Source organism: Folsomia candida, unplaced genomic scaffold (assembly GCF_002217175.1).
Source record: "Folsomia candida strain VU population unplaced genomic scaffold, ASM221717v1 Fcan01_Sc004, whole genome shotgun sequence".
In the NCBI taxonomy this organism is placed as follows: domain Eukaryota; kingdom Metazoa; phylum Arthropoda; class Collembola; order Entomobryomorpha; family Isotomidae; genus Folsomia; species Folsomia candida.
In genome coordinates, this window is record NW_019091196.1 from 1,277,109 (window position 1) to 1,298,045 (window position 20,937).

A 20,937-nucleotide genomic window follows, 5' to 3' on the forward strand; every position below is an offset into this window, starting at 1 on the left:
TATTTTGGGCTACTTTCATACCACAGTTTGTGACTTTCTCTACCTCACCAGGAACTTGAACTATGGGTTTTGAGTTTGAATTTTTGTGTCTCAACTTTCCCTTTGTCTTCTTCGTTGTTCTAATAACGATTTTGAAATCTTTTCATCTACGTGCATGGGTTTTTACAAAATTAAGATTTTAATGCACCTAAACATCGATAGTTTTTAGGTTTACAAAGTTATAGGAGGTTATAATTTGTTTTTTTTTTCCTCCATGAAAAAAATAAATATAAAATAGAAGTGATAAGTAAAGACTAAATTTTTTCTCAGGTAAGAAAAAAAAATCAAAATTTTAACATCGTAACTTCAACGCCTGTATTTGGAATTTTTGGAAAAAACAAGTTACTTCATACATTTAAGATAAAATGGTTCAGTTGAGGAAATAACAGATTTGAACAAGAAATGTTGTTACGCTTAATAAAATAAATAAATCACGCGATGCGTCATGTTCATGTAATTTCATGAGAATACATGACTTTCGCTCTACTTTCTCTCACATTGGCCTACATTCATACCAAAGTTTGTGGCTTTCTCTACCTCACCGTGATCCTGAAGTACCTATGTATGATGCAGTGAAAGTGAAAGTTGGCACTGGTTTCGGTAAGTTCATATCTCGACGAACTCCACAATTTACAACGTGGTGTCATAAATTTGGTGAAATTTTAAGCGCCAAACAGGAGGAATAATGGATGTGTTCAGGGTGAAAGTATGTGTAAGGTACATAAAGTGTGGTTGTAATCGTGTTAATAATTCTGCCATGAGAATTAGATGAACTTCGTAAAGTAATGAAATAGAGGAGCATTGCAAACAAAGGGATTTTGTTAGAATGTCAGTTTTCACGATAAAATAAATTTGAAAAAAAATTATTAACCCCCGAGTATTTTTTTTTACTATATTTCGCTGTCCTTCTTCAAAAAAATAGGACCAAATATCATAAATTGCAGTAAAAACCTGAAATTTGAATATAAGTAAATTTCAAGATTTTTTATTGCAAATAGAACTAATTGTCATTTTTTGGGTTGGTTTGGTTCCGATAACTAATTATTTCAATTGTGCAAATATTCAATGTTTGACAATTAAAGGTTATTTAAGACTAACAAGGGACACTCACGACCTGTCGTTTGAGTTCAGGGTACCCACTATGTTTTTTAGAATCTACTAGGACCCCTGATGAAGGATTCATTCATATTTCCGTGTAAAACTCATATTTGGCGCCATGGCGTGGTGCCAAACTTCAAAATTTGCATTTTCGACCAGTTTCAAACCCCCATAACTTTAGCAGTTTATGTCGGATTTTCAAAATTTTATGCTTAAAATGATCACAAAAGTCGAAATTTTTGAGAAAAAAATAAAAATAAAAAATTTCTAATTTTTGAAATATTCTTAGCATTTTTTCGACCCCCATTTATAACTAAATTAAGAAATTTTGCGAAAAGTTAAAAGTGATAATTTTGGAAAAAATTTCATGGAATACGAAAGTTGAACTCCTTGTCATGATTTTTGCCAAATTTTTTTAAAATCCGTCCAGGATTTCAAAAGCTATGGCGGTTTCAAAAATAAAAACATGCAAATTTGGCGAATTTGGCGCCACGCCATGGCGTCAAATATGAGTTTTACACGGAAATACGAATGAATCCTTCACCTGGGGTCCTAGTAGATTCTAAAAAACATAGTGGGTACCCTGGACTCAAACGACAGGTCGTGAGTGTCCCTTGTAAGACTAATGAACACCATCTTTATGATTTGGAGTTCACAAATTTTGTACAATTTTAATTTAGCAATATTTCATTTTCAGTAGTCTCAGAATTATATTGGCAATTTCTTCATATTTTATATTACCTCCTACAAGGAACTTGAAATAAAATAAATTCTGCAAAATATATTAGTATCTTTATTTACTTCATTTTGCTCTTTCCTTCTTCAAATATGTAAATTTCATAAATTCTAGTAAAAACCTGAAGTTTGACGTATTGGATTTAGATAAATATGAATGTAAAGTCAATTTCAAGATTTATTTTTTACAAAATTTGCGAAAAAAATCTTAAAATTTATGAACGGGGTTGAGAAAATTGGTTAGAGAAATTTTTAGGAGAATTGAAAACAATAGAACAATAAAGATATAGCAATTTTGGTAAAATGCTTGCCAGATGATTTAATTCATTCTTGATAATTGTCATTTTTGAGTTAATTTAGTACCGATGATTAATTATTTGAGGTAGTTAAATAATCAAAGTACGACAAGATGACATTGACAGGTATGAAATTCATGAAATTTCTTCGGAGAAGTGTTCGGAAAACAATCAGAGGTAATTAACAAATTATTTAATAATTAATTTGAAATTTTAAAAATTTGATTTGCACAATTTTAATTTTGCGAATTATTTCAAATATATTTTTTTTCAATAGTCTCAAAATTATATTTTCAAAGTTTTCCTTATTTTTCACTTTACCACCTGGGTGGTTTCTGCCTTTGGTGGCGTATTGTGCGGTCAGATCGGGCGGGTACTGGCCCTGAGACCCCTTCACGAGCGTGTAATGCTGATGCGGAGTGGCTGCATCGTACATGATTCCACCCTGATTGTGACCGTAACCTTGACCTTGACCTCCTCCACGGTCAAGATAGGACGTCCCATCGCCAGATCCGGCGTAATTGTGGTCGCCAATCACCGTTTTGGGGTGTGGAATGCCCAAAATTCCTGTCAATAATTTTAAATAAAATCCACAATTGATTTTGACATTAGAAAATAGTTGCATTTTATAAAAAATATGAAACCCTTGTTATAAAATTTTCAAAAATATGGAAATTTTAAGTTAATTAATATATTTAATAGCGTTTACTCGCGCTCTAAAGATTTAGAAGTATGAGAATTTAAAATGTGCGTAATTTTTAGTAGATAAATACTGAAGCTGGGCTCGGATCTGCGATGTCTAAAAAGTCCTGTTTTGGTAGGAATCGAGCGTACACGCGCTGTCACCTACTTTAGCACCGATTCATGTGAAATTTTAAACTTTGACCTAGAGATGCGAAATTTGGCATGCACATGCACCAACATATGCTGCATCATAATGTAACACCAATTTCCGTTCCGTTCGCTATAAATTTTTCAGGAAAAATTAAAAACCAAATGTCACCCCTATTCCACTTGGTTTTTGATTTTTCCTGAAAAATTTATAGCGAACGGAACGGAAATTGGTGTTACATTATGATGCAGCATATGTTGGTGCATGTGCATGCCAAATTTCGCATCTCTAGGTCAAAGTTTAAAATTGGCTATAGTAGGTGAGAGCGCGTGCACGCTAGATTCCCATCAAAACAGGACTTTTTAGACATCGCAGATCCGAGCCCAGCTTCAGTAATCAGTGATAAAATTAGGGAACGCTTAGCCAGTTTTTACGCTATATGTTCGAATTTACGATTTTTTGCTACTTTTTTGCTAAGGAAGAATTCCATCTATATTTAATAAATTTGTACTCAACATTCCCGACATTTCATAAATGACGTTTAACTCGTACGTGTCGCAAATATACAATTTCCTGCGGAAATTCCTGCGCGCATATTTTATTGAAACTTTGAATTTTGCACCAACTTTACACTACTGAAAACTGCAACGTTTTGTTTAACCACTCAATTCCGAATATTTTTACGAACATTGATCTTGTTGCAAGTGTAAATTTTATATAAATGATTTTTGAAATATTTGAAATTTTCAAATTTTGAAATGAATGATTTTTGAAATATATATGTAGATATACTCTGCAGATTTCTCCAGCCGAACCTGTTTCTACAAAAAGTAAATAGTAGTTCTATTTTCGAAGTAGGTGTGGTCTTATCCAGTTTCTGAGACACATACATACAAGCTGACATTGGCCACATTTTTTGCAATTTTGGAAAAATTTAGTTTTTGACCAAAACTCGGCAAAATTTTTATTTTTTGTACTGTCACCAACTTACGTTTTCTCCGGACGTAGCAGAAGAATGAGATGACGGCGGTGACCATGGCGAGTGCGAGGACGGAGGGGAACACGATCAGGAGCGACGTGCTCAGCGTGGACGCCTCGTTTTCTCCCAAAGCATTCTCGCCATCACGACTTTCTCCAATACTTTCTCCCGGGGATTTTCCACCACCTGCGGATCCAAACCACGCCATAAAAATCGTGAAAATTTACATATTTCGATTTTTGTGTAGTTCATTCATATTTCATTTTAATTCTGTTAAGAGAAGCATTAAAGAACGATATATGGTACCCAAAATTGAATCGGGTGGTTATGAAAATTATTGAAGAATGTATCATTTACTAGGAGAAATGTATTCAGCCCGTGGCAACGTGGGATTTATTGTTACCCTCTGGTAACAAATTACTACCAATTGTAGTCACAGAGTAAGTAAATTTACACAATTTAATGGAGTACAAATATATGTACGATTGAAACATTAAATTGTAATTGACAAATTTTAATGCCGAATTTAATTTTGTTTAAAAATTAATTAAACATTACAGGTTTTAGATTCATATATGGTAATTAGTTGGGTATTGATTTCTTAGTACTAAATTTGCTACCGCTTGGTATTAAAATTATCGATACCAGTCCGGAAAAAATTTGCTACCGATACGATGAAAGTTTAATATTGAGATATTCCTACATACACGGTATTACTTACCAAAACTACTTTTATAGAGTCATTTATTAACACCGCTTGGTATTCTTTTAATACTGGATTTCTCAGATAAATTGTGAGGGAAGATTAATTAGTGTACTTTGCTACCATGTAGGAATGTTTTAATAACCTGGGAAGATAATCTAAAATTTCGTGGATAATTATTATTGTTACCCTTCCATAATAAATCGCTACCAAGTCGGCATTAAGCTTCTTCTTACATTGTTTAGCTTGAGTAAAATGGAATATTTTTTGTTACCGTGACTGGTGGTGGCCAGTTTGGGAAGTGATCCGGTGAGAAATTCGTATTTGGCCAACGTGTCGCCGGCATGGTTTCCGCCCGTGACGCGAATGTCGTACCGCGTGTTGGCGTGAAGTCCCGTCAACGTGTACGACTTGGCAGAACCCTGGCAAAAAAATATTAACTGATAAGTAAATTATTGGCCAAAATACAGGTGACCAAAATAGTCTGTTCCTGATTATTGACAGTCAATCATCACATCACAGGAGGTAATTTCATAAATCACAATTTTTCGCACTGACAAAATAGGTAATTTGATTGATTCAGATACAAAAAACATGTCCAACTTAACATCTGGGGCGTAATTGTAAACAAAACCGAATTCGTTGAAATTGTAAACCGGCGTTGAACCAGAAAATTTGTGAATAATTTCGGTATAACAAGCAATAAATTGCAAACTTCATTTTGTGCGTGGAAAGAATTTCTTAAAATTGATTTGGAAAATTTCGCACATATGTATGCTGAAGTGTAAAATATGTCTTCATCTGTAAACGTACATACATATTTATTCGTAGCAAATAATATTTCGCAATACTTTTTTACAGAAACTATCTTTAGGAAACGAATGCGTGCAGATTTATTTATGCTAACGACTTTTTTTGGCAATTGCGAAAGAGTTTTGTGTACAGAAAAATATACAACTGTGCAAAAAAATTACGAATTTATTTATGTGCGAACTTACATTAAGCTCGGCTGGAATTCGCATCCAGATTTTTTCCTGGGACTGTTTGTACTCGATCATGAATCTGAGAATGGGGCAGCCCACGTCCTTCCAGAGGTCCAAACGCACCACGATTGTCGAGTGGTTCGACAGAAGGGCTTCCTCCTTCTTGGGCGAAATTGGGACTGGAAATTTTACAGAATTTTAAGAAATTAAATATGAAAATGTTAAAATGGCCTTTTTAAAGGAACTAAATTATGAAAAAATTATCAACATGTCCAAAATAAGTTGGTTATAAAATAAATACCAACCGAGTCAAAATTGCGAAGTTGCAGAAAACTCGGTTAATTTTTTTTTGAAGAAATTCAATTCTGTCATGATGTATACTTTAATTTCGAATAACATAATTAATATATCACCTAAAAGGACAGAATTTCAATGTATTTGCAACTGAAGAGCTCCATTGTTTCAGAAATTATTTGTAACAAGGTTTATGTAAGTTTTTAGATTTGGCTTTATTTTTTTCGAACAATCGTTGAAAAAGTTTGGATTAAGAAATAGACGAAATATTTCAAAATATCGTGTTTATGATAATGTAAAAACATTTTAAAAATATTTGAAATGCTGTGTTGATCAAAGTACCAAGTTTTCTAATCAAATAGTCGAAAACAAATAAGTATATTTACAAATTCTGCATATTTAAGTTATGAACAGATGTATTTTCTACTTATTTGCGAAATTTTGAGTGCCATATTTTGAAAAACTGCCTTGTACATATCTTTAAAATATATGTGCCGAAATATTTCCAAAATACCGTGTTAATCATATGCAGCGTAAAAATTGGAAATTCATTGGTTATCATGCCACAAAGTTTTTCTAATTAAACCGTCGAAAATAAATATTTGCAAATTTTGAATATTTAAAGTATCAACAGATTCTTTGGTTATATTGGTAAATCATTTGCAAAGTTTTAAGTTTTCAAAAACTATATTTCATAATTTTCCTCACCACTGCCTTTCGTGCTGCGGGTCAAAATATCTGAGGCCGGACCGGAGCCGATTTTGTTGACGGCGGTGATGTAGAGTTGGTAGGTGGACCCGCAGAGGAGCGGCTGCAGCGTGTGCCCCGTCGCACGTGGACCAACCTCCACCTCCTCCCAGTCGCCCCCGTCACGACGGTAGCTCAACAAATAACCTACGGGGAAAACAAGCTTTTGTTTAGGAACACAATTAAGTAATATGCAAAATCATCAATTTGCAAAAACTGTACGCGAAATTAGAAAAAGTTTGAAAACTACTAATAAATACATTTTGTAAGATTTGGAGGATTCGCAGAAAAATAAAACATTTTTTAGATGGATAACTTTCCAACATTTCAACACGTTTTGTTTGCAAAAAATTCACCAATTGTGACACATCATCATTTTATCTCTATTTTATCTGAAATAGTGGAAAGAATATAAATTAAATAATGATGTGCAAATTTTACAGAATTTTTGTGTGTACATTTAAAAAATGTCGTGGTAAAATTCGCACAAAAATTAAACTTTATTTCCAACGGTAACCAAGACTTTTGACCAGTTTAGCAGATTTAGTTGCAAACAATTTCACACATTGTAGCAAATGACCCCTCGATCTAATTTTAGTTTTAATAGTGCAAGAAACATAAATTAGAAGGCCATGATTTTAATTTACTAGCGTATAAGCCCGTCTCCGCCGGGCAAGAATTGATTTAATACTTGAAATTCCACTAATTATATTTTTTAGATGCTTACTAAAGGAAAGTATTTGTCGCCAACGGAAGGAAATCAAGGAACACTAAAGTGAAAATTCAAAAAGATCCTAAAATAATTTTAATTTTAATTTTCGCGCCATTCGAAACTTAACTTTCTCCACTTTCACTTCCGTGGCAGACAGACATTTCCATCTTATGATATAAATAGAATTTTTTGTCTATGCAAAATTTTTTCAATTTTTAAAAATGTCCGCATCTAACCTTTGACCTGACTCCCGCCCGAGTGTGGTGTTGACCAGACGACCTTTAAGGACGTGTAGCCGACCTCGATGACTTGGAGGATGGGGGCTCCCGGTGGGGTTTGCACTTTCACCGCGTAAACCACGCTCTCGCTCCCGTGCGCGTTGGTGGCTGTGCAGGTGTAATTTCCAACGTCTTCCACTCCAACGTCTTTCACGACCAGTTTCGTATTTCCACCTGGACTCGGTTGTACCTTTGGTAATTTAATCGATCGTTAAAACATGGGTTAAAATCCGTTACATATTTTTCTTGTAAACCTCTAAAAATTAGTTGTATACATAATTTACTATCGAGTATTTTTTTTAGATGACACCACTTTTTAACTAAACGCACCTTACAAATTTTACGATTATGCGTGTAAGTAAACAGTGAGGTGATTCATGTAAGTAAGATTGTAAACTCTTTAAACTTTTACAAAATGTTAACAAATATTTCGAAGGAAAATTAGATTACAAATATCTATTCAACTTGAGTGAGTGATTACAAAATAATATTTCATGTCATGCCTTGACTTCAACTCGCATTTATTTTTTATTTAATACTACTCAATATTTCTGAAAATGTTAAAAATATATGTTCCCATAAATTTGTATTTATGTATAATAACACAGAATTTTTATAATTTTGGAAACTATTTAAGACAAGTAAATTTAGAACTAGGATTTTCCATTAAATTTATTTACCTACAAAATGAGAAGAAATAACGCCGAAAGTCATAATTGGTTAAATTTGAAATTCAATAAGGAATAATAAATCACATCAGACGGATCGATTCTTCGAACTCTATTATACGCTTAGGTTTGTAATCTCATAAACCCTTCTAAACGATGAAGGCTATCAAATTTTAATTTGCAGAAATAAAATCTGCAAAAAAAAATTTGTGAAATTTATACATGCCCAATTGCTGCAGGATAATGCGGCTGGGCTGGGTGAATCCTATAGTTTTTTTAATTTCTGCAAATTTTTTTCCAAATCTTACAAAAATTCGCAAGTTGTACTCAATATGCGAAAGGTTGGTGTGAGTGGGCTCAGCGTAAAAAACTAATTTTGTTAACATTTTAGCAATCTATAATCACTTTCATTCATTTATCGACTTTTAATCGTTATGTGTTGATCATTTCACAATAAAGTATGAAGTGTCGTGTCATTTTGCGGTACGTCACGTACTCTTGTTTTTTTGGCTATAAAATCTCGCGGTAAAAAGGTTTCCACCTGGCCCACACAGTTCGCACCCAATTCCATTCAAAACCCTATGTCTAAAGTTTTAAGTTGCCATAAGCTTTGAATGGAATTGGGTGCGAACTGTATGGGCCAGGTGGAAACCTTTTTACCGCGAGATTTTATAGCCAAAAAAACAAGAGTAGTCAGCAAACTTATAAAAAGTGATGAGTGGATGACAAACGCTTTACTTTCACAATAAAAATTCCGACGTGTCCTAAAACCGGGAGAGGATGAGAGCTCAGCAATTCATCCAAAAATCCACTTACTTTCACTTTGAAGGAATACCGTTGTGATGATGAGCATCATCCGGCAGCCTTCTCTTCGTCATCATCATCATCAACTTCCTTCCGCTTTCTCTTTAAAAAATATATTTCATGCTGCTGTTCAACCCATCAAAATCGGATCCGGGGAAAATATGATGGTAGAAAGTGAATGATTTGCCGGGGGAGAAAGTAAAGTGCGTCCGATGGGTGTAGTCAAGTCAAACTTTGCAACAAATTATGGTGAATTTCGACTTCAACGGCGAATAACATATTTTGGAAGGTTTTTTAGATGAAACCAATTTTGTAAGGTGTATCGAAGAATTTATTTACAATTAGATGGCAATGATGAAATTTTGTATCAAATTTTATCCTGTCGTTTTCGAAAATTATGGAACTTACAGAATGCGTACAATACGCATATTTAAGCCAAAATTGGGAAATCACAGGGTGACGTTTTTTATTCCTGCGAGACTTCAATGACAACCAATATATTTTGACATTTTTTTTTAAATACAATTAATTGTTTGGGGTGGGTTCAATTTCAGTTTCGTTGGGTTTTGAAGAGATTTTGTATCGAATTTTCATTTCGAATTTATCCTTGGTTTTTTTTTCAAAAATTATTTAATGGAGAAAGTGCGTATAGTGGGTGCTTTCAAGAAAAAGTTAAGAAATGATTGTAAAAATTGTAAATATCATTTCGCTTAATTTTTTCCCCGTTAAACTGTGAGACTTCAACGGGAACTAATGCATTTTGAAGTTTTTTTATACCATTAAATTTTTGGAGGTTTATGAGTGTCTTGAGTTTGGATGGTGATGGTGAAGAAATTAGGAATCGAATTTTCTCGTCCAAATTTTATCCTGAAAATTATGAATGTAATAAAAATGAGGCAATTCACACAGTCCACTCAATAATATCATTGTGAAATTCGTAAGTTTCGTAAAAATAATTTTACAAACTTGTACAAAATAAAGAGACGTCCTTGATCGGAGAAAATTTGCAAAATTTTCTCAGAAATATTTGTAAAATTTTGTAAGTTTACGGAATTTACAAGACCAGCCTTGAAATAAACATTTGACGTGAGTATGACCGAAATTTATGCAATAATGCGTGCCCATCCTGCACGAATTTGAGTTTTTAGACGATCTTTCTCAACTTTGACTTGATTGTTGTGCTCTTTTTGTTCGCTAAATCCGCACTTTTGTTGATACGTCCGTCACACAAAAAAGAGTCAAAGGTTCCTAAAAAGGATGGGAAAGTGAGAGGAAGTCGGGAGAGGAAGACGCTATAAATCAGAAAATAGAGGAAAAAACGACGGGACAAAAAAGGATGATAAATCATACAGCGTAGATTTTGTGATGAGAATAATACCAACTTTTTTTCATGCGGGTTATGTCACTCAACAATCAAAATCATGTATAATAAAATAAACTGGATTTTTACCATGTTTTTTAAATAAATGTAATTTATTGCGAGTACAAGAGTATGCAAAGAATACATCGTAAAATTGTAATTTTTGTTGTAATTTATGTATTTGTGATCCCCCCCCACAAAAAATAGTGTCTTAAATGGTCAATTGTTGCCTCAACTTCAGTATGCAATAAATGATCAATTCACAAGAATTTCTAGGTCGGAGGAGGAATCTTTAACTTTTCACTTATAATATGGTAAATCAGTATTATTTAACCTGGGCGTCATAATCTTCCAAAAATTTAGATTTTGCACTGCAGAAACACTTTCACAAATGTTACGCGGTCGTACTTCACTCCTTGCATAATTTAGTTATAACATTGGCGCAAGTTACAATAACCACGTTAAGCGCCTAATTTAATTTGCATATCGACCCTTTATCCTCTCTACAGAAACATTCAAAATAAATTTAAATTTCGAAATTTCATTTTTTTTACTCACCTCTCGCTTCCCGTTTCCCCCGTGGATTTCCCCACCGCCGTTAAAGCTCCACTCCACCGTGGGTTCCGGCACGCCCACCGCGACGCAATCCAGTCCCAGCTCTTTCTTCCACGGGATTTCCACCGTTCCAGAAAAAGTCGCTATTTTCGCGGAAACTGAAAAACAATTAGGAAATCTTGGGGATAATAAATATTAAAAAATTCCTGAGATATTAAATTCTGCCGGAGTTATGATCAGGGCTGCATTTCACGACCAATTTCTCATGAAAGTAATTACAACCTGGAGACTGGGCCTCTCGTAGATTTAATGGAGTAATAAAGTCGGCCGAGAAAGAGTAATTAGTTCCGAAGAGGAGCAATTATTACGGGGCAAAATGAGCAATTTAGCCCAAAACTTGATTACTTTCTCCGTCTCTGACGAGCTGTGTGCATACACTGTTAAAATCTGGTAGAGTCAGATATACACTCCGTACTGGTATTGATTTGGTTATAAATTCCTACCGGATTGGTAGTAGACTTGTTTCTGTTTCTGAGTAGTAAATTTTTCATTACCACAACATTATTAAACGGTAACTACCTTTATTACCGAATCCAGGAAAGTCATATGTGTATGTACTCCGGCCAGTAATGATTATATACCAGTTTTCTAAGAGTGTATGCATAAAGCTACTTGCAATCTATTTTTTTGGGGTCGAGGCGTCATATTTACCAAGACATCCTAATTTTAATTAATGTAGGTCAAAATTCTCTGGAAATCAATAACATAATTTTTGCACTCTGCCTGTCTGAAGAAGTGCGGATATTTACTTATGTTTTTAGACCGATAAATTTGCCTTGTTGTTGAATGTAGATAAATTTGTTATGGCAGAGTTAATTCAGATCGGGATATTTGTAAAATTGTTAAGTTTATTGGACCCCTTTACACAAAGGTGGTACGATTATGAGGGGAAATGAGGCTACGAATTATTTTTCAGAGATTAATGCTAATTTTGTGAAAGCTTGTATGGTATACTTTATAAAATTTGCACGGTTTAACTTAGTTGCTAAAATTTGAGTAAAGTATTGTCTTTGTTTTGCAAATTTGAATAATTTGTACGCCATTTTTGCACTTTGGGGTTTAATTTATCAACTGGTTTGATAAATTCTAGATGGGGCAACTAGTTTTTGTTTGTCGAATAGGAGTTCACATTGAATAAATGTTGAACAATGCAAAGTTTGCACAGATGCATATGTTGTACACAAAATATCTGAAATTATTGAACCCGTCACCTTGGCTGCAAATTTCGTGAATTGAGTTTGTTTTATAAATTTGAATAAGTTTGAGCTTTAGTATTTCATTTATCTTCAATTTTATAACTTTAAGATTTGGTACGATTGACCTCGAATATGGTGGAAAGTAGTTTATGTTGAGGGTAAATAAATGCTGAGTAAAGTTTACGCAAGAAATTTCGTAAACCAAATATCTGAAATTATATAAATCGTTACCTTTATTGTTTGTGGGGGTGGTGGCGTTGATTCTTTTGGTGGGCGTGCCCTCCCCCACTCGAGTCGTGCAGCTGACCCAAAACTCGTACGTGGAGGCCTCCTTCAGCCCCACCCACTCCACGCGAAGGTCCGGAAACGACACTAACTTCTTTTCCTTAAATTACAAAGTGGTCAGTGTAAATAAGACCTTATAACGTATAATTATTTGCATAATGTGGTCACGTAAATATCTTGTTTTATGTCGGAACTCACTTCGTAAATAGTTTTCGAAATAATCTAGCAACAAATTCGGTAGATTTATGAAACAAATGTCAAATTTTGTTCAAATTTTGAACAAGTTGTGTTGATCTAATTAATGCTCTAGATTTCTGAGATGCAAATTGTTGTAATTAAGTACGCATAGAGAAAGTTTATGATGCCTGCGAATTATGAAATTCTCATCGTGCAGTCTTTAAACTATTTTGAAATTGTATGGAAATGCTGGTCTGAGCTGCCGAGTATCCAGCGGATATGTACTTATCGAAATTTAGTATGCTTCATAGAAGCGACCAAACCACTTATTTTTCACAGATCATATTGACCAAAATAAGTTTGGTACTTGCTACGATTTCGTTATTTCTTTTAAATATTTGGTTAAGTAAATTATAATGCAATTCACGCAGTCTTTCGTAATTTGTAAATTCCGAAAGTTTTGTTAAATAATTTTTACAAACTTTTACAAAATAAAACGACGCCCGTAATCTGAGTAAGTTTACAAAATTTTATAAGTTTACCCAGATCATGGGCGTCTTTTTATTTTGTAAAAGTTGGTAAAATCTTTTACAGAATTTACGGATTTTACAAAGTTACCAAGACCTGCGTGAATTGCCTCGTAAAATTTCTTACCACTTTGGTACCATCGGATATTCTGCTGTAGACGGTGAACTTGACGACTTTTCCGTTGGGGTTTGCCGGAGGAAGCCACGAGACCAGGATGGACCGTCGAGATGACACCACCGCCTTCAAATCCGACGGTGGAGAGGGAACTACGAAGAAAAATAAGGAAAAAACTAAATCGTAAAGTTTTTTTGCAAATTGCGACGCCGATTAAGAATTTATTTATTTATTTGTGAATTTGACAAATAAACAGATATAGTGATTTTGTGCTTGAAGTAATTCATTAATATGAAATAGTTTCGAATTAAATCACAATTTAAACCAATTTATTGTACGTATGTATCTACGTACATACAAAACTTTTCCTTAAACGTTAGTCGAAATTTATTGTATGTATTTCAGTAACCTCTCGTCGAAGTTGAAATTTGCCAAATATTTGCAACCTTTAATGATGCATGAAGAATTTGTGTGGAATATAAATGAAGTTTTGCACGCAGTTTTCCAAAAAACGCAAATATTTACCGTATAAATGAAAGAAGATATTTATCTCTCTTGTTTCACACATCCATCGAAACGTTACAGCTTCAAAAAGATTTTATTACTCTCGATTGAAAACTGTAACGAAATGCAAATATTTAGAATGCGGTTTGACAAGTTGTAAATACACAATTTTCAAAGGCTCAGATATTTTTCGACAGGATGTAACAAAATTCAAATAAAATGGGAATATTTTTCAGAAAATTTTCATCTCGGGAAAATAACCGGGAAACAGTTATTTTGTTAAGTAACCCTTCAAAATATAGTAAATATGCGATTGCTACTTAATTAATTTTTGCACGAATTTGAGAATTGAGTTGAGATTTATGTAATTTGTTTTATTCGGACGCCGTCCATAATAAAATATTGCGCGGATGAAATGTATACAGAATAGATTACGCACCAACCTTAGAAGTTTTTGTGATGAGATAATTAATAACAGTAGGGTGTCCCAACTTTGTAAAAAAATCGCTTTTTCCGCTCACCATTTTTTCGCTCTTTTTTTAAACCGCACTGCGCATGCGATTCCGATCTTTTTTCCGCTTTTTCTGCTTAAAAATAAAATCTACTTTAAGATGATTTTTTCGCTCTTTTTACTACTTTGAGTGAAAAATCAGTCTCTCCGAGACATGTTTAAGGGGACATCACCCGATTTTGATGCCCTATGGAATATATTGTAATAAAAGGTGAGTGCATGGAAAGTGAAGGAGGATTTTACTCCATGGCCCCACCTGCGCCCGCCACACCCCCTGAAAAGCATTGTAACCACTAAAACTACCGCATTCAAACCTTTGCCAAAAATCCTATTTTCATCCAATTTTGGTAATTTTTGGATTTACATGATCTTAGATAGTTGTTTTATCATATCCAACATGAAGCAAATTTAAATTTTAAAAGAAACTCCAAAGTTTCCTGACCACCCATTCTCTGCTCCTGCGTATTCAAGCGATAAAAAATCGGGACAGTCAAGTATTGAGCGAAAAAAGCGGATTTCAGATTTTTTAGCTTTTCGCTTTTTTAGATCTTTTTTACAAACTTGGGAGACCCTAGTATTCTTGTTAGTTAATTAATCAACCGAGCAAATTAATTAGCATAATTTTTGTTAAATTCATAATCTGCAGTACATTAACTTAACGAAGACAAGAAATTTTTTGGGAATTTGTACAATTAAATTTAAACAATATTGAATCAATTTAAATTTTGGAACAAATTATACTAATTAATTGTAAAATTGCATTCTTAATTAATTAATTATATAAATTCATTCTTTTTGGAAATCCAGTTGATTATTCGATTCAAGAGAAGAAATACCTAAGCTTTAATAACGTTACTTCTCCATGAAACTTTATACTGGACGGCCCCCCACTAAAGCAGTTCAGTTTGCAATTTTGAAAATTGGAAATATTAAGTACTTTTTTGAAAAATAAAAATTCTTGTACTCATTTAACGTAGGATATTTTTAATAATTTCTCCGCGCTTAGAATTTATTTTTAAATTATGGATAATAAAGAACACGGCAAAATTTCCTGATTTCGAATTCTGCTCCAATTTCTAATCCCCCACAATTTTAAGAAACTCACCAGCTTTCTCTGGACGTGGATACCATCACTTTAGTGCAATTGGACAGAAGGGATTTGAGCGTGGAATTTTTTCTGCTAGGTTTTCGAGGTTGGGAGAGATTTGATTCGATCATGGTTTGCTTTGATTGCCTGCCTCTCGATCTCCTCCATTTGGTCCGAGATCAAACGCTTCTTGGTCCTCGGGAGGAACGGGCAGGAAGGAAATCGGGACCATCAGAAGTACACATACAGAACATGGGACATTATATGGTTTTTATGGGGCTGGGCAGAAAACACGGGAGCGATTTATTGGGAAACTTGTTAGCAACCATGAAAATTTTCTGGGCAGGTCGATTCAACGAGGCAGCAGTCCTTGGTAACTTTGTAAAATGCGTAAAATTTTTCAAACTGATAAACGTTGCAAATATTTTCGAAGGAAAATTAGCTTAAAAGGTTTTTGCGGACGTATTTACTCAGATTAAAGTTTTTTGAAATATTTTTGTCAAATTTACAAACTTTGAGGATTTAATTAAGCAAGTAGATTCCAAGGTCGCATGTTGGGATCCAGTTGATAAATTTAAATTTACGAACTCCTATCAAATAACGGGACATTGTCGTAATATAATAATCTTACAAATACTTATAAACCGATTATCGTTTGATATTTTTTAGAATTTTATTTAAAAACATTTTCATAAGTTTTACGATGTACGAAATTACACCGACTGGGTAAAATCCTAATTAAATTGAGGGAAAATCTCTTGACAAGATTGCAAATTACTAGTGTGACATTCTTTGACAGTTTGTAAATCAATTTTAAAATCTAACGATTCGAAACTAACGTTTTACGCGAATGGCCAGCCGCAATATTACCCATCTTTTTTTAAATTATTTAATTCTGAAAGTTTATACATTCCACAAGTGTCGTCCAAATTAAATATTTTAATTTACGAAAATAAAAATACTCCAAATATTTTCGAAATTTTATTTTGATCCGATTAAATCAGATTGCTGAAATCCACTAAACTATGTATAAGTTTTGCCGCATTTTATTTTCAAAATATGTACAGAGTCGATCTCGATCCCTGTAGTAAGTTGGCAATAAATACATTTATTGCTTACAAAGTTACAAAATTGACATGAATACATGAAGTTTTAAAGGATAAAAAGACGCCCTTGATCTGAGTAAGTGTGCCAAGATTTGAATGCTAATTGGCCTTAAAAATATTTGTAAGTATGTGAAAGTTTGTGAAAGTTTAAGTAATTTCCGGATTTTACAAAGTCGCTATGGACTACGTGAATTGCTTCAAGTTCAATTTTTTGCGGATGTATTTTATGCACATCCCTCGAATCAAGGAGGCCAAAGGAAAGTAAGGAAAGTAAGGAAAGCGAGCCTCATGCCCAATTTGAATTACGTAACTGCATCCTGTATATCAATCTTGGTCGGAGAAAGTAATGGGGTAAAAATTGGCAATAAAAACTGTTTACCAACGATAAAATTGGCTCCCTGCAAATTCCGTTTTTGCGATTTACCATCTCTTTAAAGATTGAGACCTGGAGATAATGTCGTAACTCAGAAATAGCTGAGTTTCTTGCACATTTTTTTGCAGAATATTATATGTAACTTTATTTTTTACTAATGTTCATAACACGCGGCTTAAGATTTGCATCCTTGTTTAAATTTTACTTCAGAACTTGAAAGGAGTAGAAACTTTGCGAAAATTTTGATGTTTCTTTTCAATACAAATTTTATGCATGACATATCATATTTACAACTTTTAAATATTTAAAGGAATTGCATATTCGCAACTTGCAATTTTTGCAAAGACTTGTATGTACCCCGTCTCAAAAATTGAGTACTTTGTTTAAATGAAATTTCAAAATTTGGAAGGAATAGAACTTTCTTCGTGACATTTTTTTTTAGGTTTTTAGGTTCTTTAAATACAAGTTTTAGGTATGCACAGAATGTTATATTATTTCGAAATTCTTAGAAACGGCATATTTGCATTTTTTGCAAGCGTACTGTTTCGCAATTCTTGATTTTGTTCTTTATATAAAAAACCAATTTAACAAGTGAAAACTATTTAGGTTTAGGGAGTAAATGTCTATTTGGGTAAAAATTGGCAACAAATATCTCCATGGAACGCCCCCGGCGCGTGGAGTGGGGACCAAAATAAATAAAGTTACCACCACATTCACAGATTGAATTGCAAGGAAAAAAGTGGAACTTGGCACAAATAGGAAAATCCATTTTTTTATTGCGATGATGAGGAGAGATTGACCAAGTTTATTTTTGCATGCAAAATTTCCTTTAGGACACTATTTTTGCAAATATTTGATTTCGTAGTAGTTTTTTTCTGTTGTTTTTCGTGACAATCAGATCATACCTTAAATATATGAAAAGGTTAGTTACCATTGTCAATGCAAACTTTTGGCGAAGAATTTACTCAAATCAAACAATTAATATTTTATTGGAGGTTACTATATTTTATATCTTTCGTAGAATTTGCGATGATGACGAGAAATGAATCTAGTTAATTTTTTATGGAAAATTCCTTGGGGCACAATTTTGCAATATTTGATTTCGTAGCAGCGGTTTTTTATGTTCCCCTCGCCTATGCAGGCGCGCATTAGAACATGAAATCTAAAATATTTAAAACTATACTTAATATTTTCAATCTAAACTTTTGGCGTAGAATTTACTCAAATAAACAAATAATATTTTATATCACGTTGAGAGCTTGATATCTTCTCAAAACTTGCAGCGAAGTTAGTTCCTATTCAATTCGTATTTTTTTGTGCCGAATAATTCCTTAAAATGTCAAATTTAGGGGAACACAGGGGAACATTACGTAAATAAGCGTAAAAATAATCCAACGAGCAGTTACAATTTGTAACGACAGAGGCAAATAATTCGCCTCTAATAATTAACCAAATATATTTGGAAATGTCAGAATTTTCGACGGTTTCATCGTTTTTTATGAATTTTGAATTGCGTTTAACAGGATAAGGACTGGCCTCTACCTGTTTTCCCACCTATGTTTGTTTATTCGTATTCTCAAAGTTTGTGTATTTCACTAAAATCGTACAAATTATGCAAAATATTTTAATTAACATGTAAAGTCCAACAATTTCCAAAATTTTATTTTGATCCAATTCAATCAAACTTTTGAAACTTAGTAAATTCTACCTAACCATTTCATACTAAAAACGCATCGATGCTCTTGATCTCCTCCTTTTATTTCGTAAAAATTTGTAATATTACATATTTAACAAAATTTCTGGATGTTACAAGGTAACCCAGGAATGAGAGAATATTTTTTTCAAAGTTATGCAATTTTCAATCTTGCAACTTCAATTTAAACATTGCGAACTAGTAAATATTTTTTTAATAGAACTGCTGCCAATCTTACCGTCCTCGTCCGTCCTGCACAATAGCGGGGTTGAGACGGCCCCATCCCCGACGACGGTGAATCCTCGCACGGTGACGGAATAATTGGTCCATTTTCGTAACCCATGCAAAACGAGGTCTCTCTCCGTCGTCACTTTGGTCTCAATTCCGTCCCCCGATTCGGCCTCGCTGCCCGGCCCCTCGTCCTGCCCTCCGACGACGAGGACGTCCACTTTGTAGCCTTGTACGACCCCGTGACGCGCCTCGAGCGGGGGTGGTTCCCAGGTCAACGCCAAACTATGTGGGGACGTGGACCTGCACTCAAATTTCTCTGGAGGCTGGGTTGGCACTGAAAAAATTGAAAGTTATTTTGTTGCAATTTTTTTGGGGAGCGTCCATAAATCACGTGATCGATTTTTGGACAATTTTGACCACCTCCCCCCCCTTGGTGACCGGTGGTGATAATTTCTCTACCCCACCCCCCACCGGTCACGTGACAGGATATGATGCTCAAATTAAATCTTGTTGTCCGGAATAACAATATTTTTTAAATCATTAATCACATTCGAGCTACACTACACACATGTGTAAATAACTATTTAATACGCCAGTCAGACATAAGAATTTAAGTCGAAGCAGGTTTCTAAATATGCAAAATGAAAATGAAATTTATATAACGTGCGTGTGGTATGACAAGAGAGTTTAATATAACTCTCATGACATTTATTGGCATATACAAAAGTTAGAAAAACTTTACTCAAGTCACGTGACATCTGACCATCTACCCCCCCCCCCGTGATAATTGGTGACAAATTTCAGACCCCCTCCCCCCGTCTAATCGATCACGTGATTTATGGAGGCTCCCTTGGAAACTTAAAACTTACGTTGAATAATTTTTTAGCAATAGTTTTACGCCAAAATTGAGAAACTACTAAATCACGTAGGTCTAAAATAAATTTCAAAGGTATGTATGAATGGCCAGTGACATAATTTAGTAATTAGTTTTTGGCGAATTTAATTCTGAATTGTTTATATTGAGACAATTCACGCAATCATTGGGAACTTTTAAAAACACGTACGTTTAAAAAAGTACAAACTTTTAAACGCTCTTGATCTGAGCAAGTTCACAAAAGTTTGTAAGCTAATTTCCCTTAGAAATATTTGTAAAATGTAGTAAAAGTTCGTAACTTTGTAGAATTTACGGAGTTTACAATGTTACAAAGCACTGCGTGAATTTCCTCACCAACTACTCGTAATCTCAGCGCAGTCTTGATCATTGATCACCACATGGTTATTAAAAGTGTAGACTATGCAGACTTGGTAATTACAAGTGGACATGGAATTATTACAAGTTCATGATATCCGATGCTTCACGTGCTAACACCTTTCGCTCTCAACTTTCCAACCAACTTTGTCTTTACCTAATTCAAATCGGGTGAAAGTGAAAACCTAAACTTCAAGTTTATAGCTACATATAGTTCAACACCAAAATTGTGAAACTATTAACTTATCACGTTTGTCAAATAAAATTATGCAGGTCACAAGTCGATAATTGCATGTTTGTCCCCCAATAGTGCTAATATTTTGTAACCGATATTATGTTAAGCTTGTTGCCCATTTGTAAAAAAATTTCAGTATGGGATTCTCTAGTATATAAAAGGTTTTCTTGCAGATCCATACAATTCAATAATTAGTAATCTTAGGGAGCGTTCATAAATCACGTGATCGATTAGAGGGGGGAGGGGGTCTGAAATTTGTCACCAATTATCACGAGGGGGGGTAGATGGTCAGATGTCACATGACATCTGACAAGTTTCTTTTCAACTTTTGTATATGCCAATAAATGTCATGAGAGTTATATATAAACTCTCTTGGCATACCACACGCACGTTATATAAATTTGATTTTCATTTTGCATATTTTAAAACTTGCTTCGACTTAAACTCTTGTGTCTGACTGGCGTATTAAATAGTTATTTACACATGTGTGTAATGTAGCTCTAAT

The 20,937-nt window shown here is 34.0% G+C and overlaps 1 protein-coding gene across 1 annotated transcript in view; it reads right to left on the reverse strand.

Annotated features, from left to right (window-relative positions):
• Positions 1-20,937, reverse strand: part of LOC110848253 (Down syndrome cell adhesion molecule-like protein Dscam2) — a 31,110-nt gene that overhangs the window by 4,615 nt on the left and 5,558 nt on the right. Inside the window, exons 3-12 of the mRNA XM_035851224.1 lie at positions 18,956-19,282; positions 13,456-13,595; positions 12,571-12,724; positions 11,087-11,241; positions 7,655-7,886; positions 6,668-6,853; positions 5,681-5,844; positions 4,957-5,104; positions 3,992-4,165; positions 2,490-2,735 (exon numbers count right to left, since the gene is read on the reverse strand). Of these exons, the coding sequence (XP_035707117.1) occupies positions 2,490-2,735; positions 3,992-4,165; positions 4,957-5,104; positions 5,681-5,844; positions 6,668-6,853; positions 7,655-7,886; positions 11,087-11,241; positions 12,571-12,724; positions 13,456-13,595; positions 18,956-19,282 (1,926 nt within the window). The remainder of the gene's footprint in view (positions 1-2,489; positions 2,736-3,991; positions 4,166-4,956; positions 5,105-5,680; positions 5,845-6,667; positions 6,854-7,654; positions 7,887-11,086; positions 11,242-12,570; positions 12,725-13,455; positions 13,596-18,955; positions 19,283-20,937) is intronic.